This window comes from Hylobates moloch, unplaced genomic scaffold, assembly GCF_009828535.3.
Source record: "Hylobates moloch isolate HMO894 unplaced genomic scaffold, HMol_V3 SCAFFOLD_56, whole genome shotgun sequence".
Classification (NCBI taxonomy): Eukaryota; Metazoa; Chordata; class Mammalia; order Primates; family Hylobatidae; genus Hylobates; species Hylobates moloch.
Genome location: NW_026652331.1, coordinates 326037 through 333992, shown reverse-complemented (window position 1 = coordinate 333992; position 7956 = coordinate 326037). Strand labels below are relative to the sequence as shown.

The following is a 7956-nucleotide window of genomic DNA, read 5'->3' as shown; positions in this document are numbered from 1 at the left end:
TCTAACTGGTGTGAGATGGTATCTCACTGTGGTTTTGATTTGCATTTCTCTGATGGCCAGTGATGATGAGCATTTCTTCATGTGTTTTCTGGCTGCATAAATGTCTTCTTTTGAGAAGTGTCTGTTCATGTCCTTTGCCCACTTTTTGATGGGGTTGTTTGTTTTTTTCTTGTAAATTTGTTTGAGTTCATTGTAGATTCTGGATATTAGCCCTTTGTCAGATGAGTAGGTTGCAAAAATTTTCTCCCATTCTGTAGGTTGCCTGTTCACTCTGATGGTAGTTTCTTTTGCTGTGCAGAAGCTCTTTAGTTTAATGAGATCCCATTTGTCAATTTTGGCTTTTGTTGCCATTGCTTTTGGTGTTTTAGACATGAAGTCCTTGCCCACGCCTATGGCCTGAATGGTATTGCCTAGGATGTTTTATGTTACCTCTCCAGTTCAAATGACTGACAACATAGACTTTTTATACTGATATCCCCCAGCAATTCTGTATTTTGATCGTTTGGAAAGAGAACATCTTATGTGGTTTGGATTACGTGTTAAGATTTTCTTGTACCATTAAAATCCTACAAGAAAATCTTAACACGTAATCCAAACCACATAAGATGTTCTCTTTCCAAACGATCAAAATACAGAATTGCTGGGGGATATCAGTATAAAAAGTCTATGTTGTCAGTCATTTGAACTGGAGAGGTAACATAAAACATAATAATGGAAAATTCAAAGTATATAAAATAATGCTAACATCTGTGACTTCCAACAGTCCTCTTTACATCCACCTTTAGAACTTACCCGAATTATAATACTACAGTCAGGTTCCTTCCTTTCTACATATACTTCAATTAACAAATCTCCAGCCTGGGAAACCTAGAAAAGGGCAGAGGTAGAAACAACACAGATAAATATGTTGTAAAAACACACATTTGAAACTGAAGACAGTTGTAAAGCCTCAGTCATATTTCTGAATATTTTATAACAATGAATGAAACAAGCTCAATTCCCCTGCTCGCAAGCATGATGTGCCCATTTCCAGATATGGTTAAGGACAAGGCATTTACACAAATGTTACAATCAGCAACAACAATCACAATGATTTTCTTTTTTATCTCTTACTCAAGAGCTTAGTGCCCTCAAATACCCTTACATTTTTCCTAAAATAATGAATCTAGCTACAATGGAAACATGCTGGCTGCGAAAACAGAAGTTGTAGGAGCCATCAGCACCTACATTAACAGGATAAACAAAATGAGGGGTGGAAATGAAACACATGAAGTTTTGCTTCAAGCTATAATGTGTGCATGATACCAATATTTAAAAGGCAAAATACGGCTTGCTACGTTTTTAAAGAGAAGATATGCCCGAAAATTGAACTTTGAGGATAAACTAGGTCAGAGCTATATTAAAACTACAAATAACATAAATTTAGAAAGAAAAATAAAAGTGAGGTCATTCACGGAATGTGGCAGACAATAAAAAGAAGTTTTTAATTATCTTTGGCCAAGAATTAAGTACTAATTTAGGTCATTATTATATCCCAAAAGACAGACAAAGTGAAGAAGATGTAAGCCTGAAAATAAAAGGCCTTATGATATCATATCACTATACAGATGAACAGTATAGAAGGTTAACAAAGAACCAAATGAATCTATGAAAAATATTTTGAGTAACTTTTTTCAGAAGTTCCCTTAAGTTATGTAACCAATTAGAAACAATATCACCTGATTTAAATAAAAAAGATCATAATCAAGAAATCATTCTCAAATTAAATTCACCTCAGCCTAAAATCTAATGAGTAAACTTGTGGGGAAAACATTAAAGATGAACTTTGAAAAAGTTCCTTAATTTTTCTGGCATTACAGGCTTAGAAAAGCTTATTTCCAGTTTTTCCTCCTGACTTTCAATGCTACAGATACATTTCAGTAAGGAAAAGATACAGTTGACACTTTTGCTTTTCACTATGTTTGCAAAAACAGATCTCCAGGAAGGACACATTTTAAAACTTAAAAAGTTAAAAAAACAAAAAACTTAAAAAAGTAAATACAAAGAACTCATAGCGTGAAATAAAAAAGAAGAATAGGTAAGAAATTCAAACAGGGGTAAGACAAAGAGACTGAATGTCAGAAAAAAAAACTCCAGAAGACAGTTTTAAATGGATTAGAGGAAAAATTTATGTAAAAAAACAGATTTTCCCAGACTTTTACTTATCTTTTCCAAATACTATTATTTTTACTTACATATACAGACTGAACTGAAAGCATTCAAAACTTCTTTATTGTAATATGAATATAAAAGATAAAAAATGCAAAAGGATACTCAAACTTTTTTAATAACAATGTAGATAGTGTGGTCAAAGGTTATCTCTCAGCCTCACACAATCCTTTATTTCATGACTAAAGTCTTCCTCCCCGCTCCCAAGAAAAGTGAGAATTTAAGATAATTGATAATGACCTAGATTTTTTAAGGTTAAAGCTAACTCCTTTGGAAGCTGCATAATTACTCTGGGTCAAAATGGAGAAAATAATTCATTAATATCATAGTATTAGTACTGATCTAGGCCTTCCTCTATTTTCTTTATATGGAATGACAGTTTCAATGACTCCTCTAGTCATTTGTGGATGTTTCAGGACTGAGGAGAATTTGGTGTCTGACTAACAAAAAAGCATTTGCCTCATTATGTATCTGTAAAGAGAGCACATCTGATCCATTTCTATCATTTATATTGGTACCCTGAATCCACTCTAACTCCCAGTTACTAGAAGATGATTAATCATTAACCTTAAGAAATTCCAGTGATATTCACTAAACAAGCATAGTGCAACCGGAACACAAAAATCCAGTATAATATGACTGAGGAAAACAGGACAGGATATAGAAAAGTCAACTTAGGACAAAAATTAGAATGTGTTACAAAGATCACATTAGATGCATTCCATTAATACAATCATCTGAAAGCATGCAAAGCAAAAGCATATAAGAAATAATTTATAGTTTCAAAATAACAATAGAAGGAATCACTAGGCTGTCTGAATTTTCAATTTACTCTAAGTATATCTTTGGTTTTAAATGCTTCCTTTGAAATCCATTAGCATTTTCAGTCATGGTTTTATACACAAAAGTTGATTTTATAAAGAAAACCCTGAAAGGTAAATTAAAACTGATTTTCTATTTTTAAAAATTTACATTAACATATTTTGCATATATGTATCAGGTTGCAGAATTACACAACCAATTTACTTAGTTTTTTTTTTCACTCATTACTTTTACTTTGCTTAAAATAGGAACTTGAAAATACACACAGCAAATGTCTTTACTTACAATGGAAGTTTTTGTTTTGTTTAATTCTTTAGAGATCTAACTATTACTACTCACTTGGGTGTCTTTCCACTTGGTAATAAAGCTATTTTCTATGTCCATTTGTTTGACTTGATCTTCTTTAACCTGTTTAAAATATAATTCGGGACATTCTAATAATGTAGAATACGAAGAGTGATGACACTCATCCTCATGTAATCTTCAGGAATTTAAATACCAACAACTTAAAAATAAATGAGAATGGCCATCGGAATCAGTACGACCTCACACAGCTAGGTTGGAAATAAAGCCAACAAGATAAAGTATCCTAAAGTTCAAAATATTTTACGATGATACTACTTCAGGCTGCAATTGCATTGATGGAAGTCCTATTTCTTAGGAAACTTAAGCAAAGGATCTGATGACTGGCTTAAGTTTATGTAGGTTGAGAAACAAAGCTCATTTATCAAACTGAAATGTTCATTAAGTGCTTATTATTTCCATCACTTAGGTAAAGTTTAAGCTTAACATAACTATGAAGATAACCATTTTATTAATGGAAAACTACAAATACAGAAAATAGAGACAGAATGTAAAGCCACACATCATATTTTTCTAAATCTTTATTTTCTCAGCATCAGATTATTGCAAAGAAGTTGCTATTGATCAAAAACAGTGGACACATATAGAAAGTAGTAAAGAGGAGATCAAAGAGTAAAGAAAATCCCATGATCTGGTGTCTATTCCTATGTGAATTAAGATACAGACTGTGATTTTTGTTTTATTAAAATAGCTCCTCTTTCTTGTCTTACGGTAAGTGATTATAATAAGAATGTAAGAACTCTACAATGGTAACCAATTACACTAATCCTCTTGACTTCATGTGGTATAGCCATACTTCTGGAAAACAACTGGACTCATAAACACCATTTAAGGGAATATTCAAAAGGTTAAATGACAAAATTGAGGTGCTAGAACTAGTTATATAATAGAACTGGACCTTTTGCCCAAATCCACCAATTTGAATTCTGGGCTTATTTCCTCCAATTTTACTTCTTTGAACCAAGAAATCATGCCTATTCCAACAGTTTTCTGATGAAACATGAAAATATTGACTTTATAAAATGGAAAATTAAAAAGTCAATTAAAATAGATGACTTAGTAAAACGCCATAGAATAATATTTTAGAATGTTATTTGTTTCCAGTTGGGGACACAACCAAAAGAAAAAACCAAAGGGCTTCCAACTGCAGAATTTAAGAGTCTGGTATTTATTAATGAATTGTTCATTTTATAACTTCATACTTCTAAGTAGATATAATTCATACACATGAAGAAAAAGAAAACACATGCAAAAATCCTATAAATAGAAATATTCTGTCAAACAGACATCAGATGGTAAAAAGTTTTAAATGCAACCAAATTTAAATAATGACTATAGCTTAAAAGCTACTTGTATCTATAATTTAAAAAAAGACTATTCCTTATTTTATGTATTTCTAAATATTAATAAAGATCTGAATAATAACACCCTAAAACATATATATTTGTTGGCAAACAGTGACATTATAACCATTTTAACAAGGGCAGGATACAAAATAATTACCTCAAATATTTCTACATAATTATTAATTAGGTCCTCAATTACATTCACTTCTTCACTAGTTTGTCCCTTCGTTTGAAACAAACAGGATGAAAAGACCAAGGCCAAATTATGGGCATTCATGTGATTGATTTCTGAGCATTTCTGAACCCTGTCAGAGAAAAGCATAGTTTATTATGATACACTTCTATTTGGAAATTTCATAGAACAGAAAGCCAGTTTATCAATCTTTAAACACACCAATATTGGAATTCTCTGATATAAAAGATAAAGTGGTGACTTAAAAACACATGGTTCTTTCTTCTAAGTAGCTTATAATCTAGTTAAGAACATGAGAAAAAGTACTGTTAAACAGATTAGTAAAAGTTACAAAGTCATACTTAATTGTTGATTTAGAGAAAGGGCTGACCATATTCAAACAATTGCAAACTATAAAACAACCTGTGGCCAAAGCATAGAAGTATGCTTGCAGAATGGCATAAAATGACTTGTGGGGCTGCAGCGTAAGAGGAGGAAATGGGGCAGGAGGTATGTAGAAAGCAGGCAAAAAAGGTAGGTCATTAGACATATAATTGACAGTTCCAAATTCCAGGTGCAAAGCTGGGCTAAATTTTCCAGAAAATGGAAATCAAATGAGAAGGAATATCAGGGCCCATGTGTCCATACAGTTATTCCAAATAAAATATTATCACAAAGTAGACTACTTTAAAATGCAATTACATTTTTCTTGGATATAACTAAGGATGGCTTTTTGTAATGAACAGAAATGAACAAAGGAGTCAACTCTTTCAATCAGTAGGCTATAACACTGGGGTCTTAAAAGAGTTATTAAACTGTTTATGAATAAGTACAAAGTAATTTAAAAAAATTAAACCCACAATGAGATATCATCTCACATTCACAATAGTCAGAATGGCTATTACTAAGAAGTGAAAAAAAATAACAGATGCTAGAGGGGTTGTGGGGAAAAATGAATGCTTTTACACTGTTAGTGGGAGTATAAATTAGTTTAACCACTGTAGAAGACAGTGTGGCAATTTCTCAAAGACCTGAAGACAGAAATATCATTCAACCCAGCAATCCTATTACTAGGTATACCCAAAGGAATATAAGTCATTATATTATGAAGATACAGACACACATATATTCACTGCAGCACTGTTCACAAAAGCAAAGACATGAAATCAAATCTAAATGCCCATCAATGACAGACTAAGGAAAATGTGGTACATAAACACCATGGAATACTATGCAGCCATAAAAAAGAATGAGATCATGTCCTTTGCAGGAACATGGATGGAGCTGGAGGCCAACATCCTTAGCAAACTAACACAGGAACAGAAAACCAAATACTGCATATTCTCACTTATAAGTGGGAGCTAAATGATGAGAATACATAGCAAACAACATACACTGGGGCCTAATGGAGGGTGAAGAGTGGGAAGAGTGAGAGGATCAGGAGAAATAACTAATGGGTACTAGGCTTAATACCTGGATGAGGAAATAATCTGTACAACAAACCCCTGTGACACAAGTTTACCTATGTAACTAACCTACACACTGTACCCCTGAACTTAAAAGTTTACAAAAAAAAACCAAAACAATGCCCTGAAGCATCATCCCTAAGAAAGGGAAAGTTACATTGCTAAAAACGTAACAGATGAGAACTGTAAGTGGCACACTCAATCAAATGAATATAGTAACTTTATCAAATGAATGTAGTAAGACTAAGCTAGACATTCCCATCTATGAAGAACACAGATTCAGGTAGCTACAAGAAAAGGTGAATAAATATGATAGCAATATATATGCTAATGTAGGGAATTCATAATAAAATACAAAATTGCATAGCAGAGATGGTGCAAGTGCAATCATCACACATGATTTGCAAGATGCAAAAGGAACTGGAATTTAATAGAAGAGGATGTAATAATTGTGAACTCTCCTCTCAAAACAATGTCTATGCTTTTACAGTACACTTAACTGTAAACATCTGGAACATTTATCTGCATGTCTGTCTCTGTTACTAGAATCTAAGTATCTCACAGTCAGAAACTCTTTAATCATATTGTGGTGCATGATAAACACCTGGTGAATGGAATTAAGAGGATATTACTGATGCAGGAAATGCTCTTTTAGCTAGGGTAGGGATTGAATTAAATGCTAAATCAACTTGTCCTCATCCAAATTTACTTCTCAATCTTTTAAGGATGTTATCTTTAAGGACATTCCTGCATTTCTTGAGACTTCCTTCTGCAATATCATCCCCTTTGGTACTTTTCACCTCTCTTGTCTTTAGTTTAAGTGGCTGCCTTAGTTTCTGGGACAAAATAGGTGTAATATAGTGTTTCCTTTTCTTCCCTTACTTCTCTGCTCCGAGGTGGTAACATTTCCAAGTGTTCCATATTCAGCTTGCCCAGTCCCTTCTCCCCCAGGTCTTCTCACCAGAAACTCAACAAAACCGTTTCCTAGTTAATGTGTCCCTATGCTACATCTTCCCTAACAATACCATCATAGGGATTATTATCCTAAAACATTTGATCAGTTACTTCTTATCACTTAAAGGATAAAATCCAAATGTTTTTGCATGACCTACAAAGCTTTCCACAACTTCCTGCCAGCCAACTATAACTCTTTCATCTTCTAGTCCTCCTATGTCCCAGACATTATCCTTCACTCATCCCTCAAACTCTTCTTTCATGCCCAGTTCATGTCCCTTTAAATCTGAAGCATAGAAGCATCCCCTGGACCATAACACACAAGGAATCATTCAATTTATCCTCTATAATTCCATGCTGCACGCTAAAATTCTCTATATTAAAGTTTGTCTCAACATCTCATAGGCATAGAGATAGGACTATATAATGTAGACTACATTTGTATGATGCAATAAGAAAATCAGTTTTACAATAATGGAGCTGACATAAACGAGAAGTAGTGGTTGGGAAAGAAAAGAACAAGAGGAAAGAATGCAAATTGTGAAAGATTTCTAAATTGAGACTGCAAAGAAGGTACTTTTAGCAAAATTCAGCTTTATAGAAATTTATTCAAGAGAGTATTTCA

At 33.1% G+C, this 7956-nt stretch overlaps 1 protein-coding gene across 3 annotated transcripts in view; it reads right to left on the bottom strand.

Moving 5' to 3' along the window:
• Positions 1-7956, bottom strand: part of LOC116463738 (arf-GAP with Rho-GAP domain, ANK repeat and PH domain-containing protein 2) — a 182333-nt gene that overhangs the window by 53524 nt on the left and 120853 nt on the right. For all 3 annotated transcript variants that reach the window (XM_058434826.1, XM_058434827.1, XM_032146988.2), the window contains exons 23-25: positions 4897-5044; positions 3370-3438; positions 793-867 (exon numbers count right to left, since the gene is read on the bottom strand). In XM_058434826.1, the coding sequence (XP_058290809.1) occupies positions 793-867; positions 3370-3438; positions 4897-5044 (292 nt within the window). The remainder of the gene's footprint in view (positions 1-792; positions 868-3369; positions 3439-4896; positions 5045-7956) is intronic.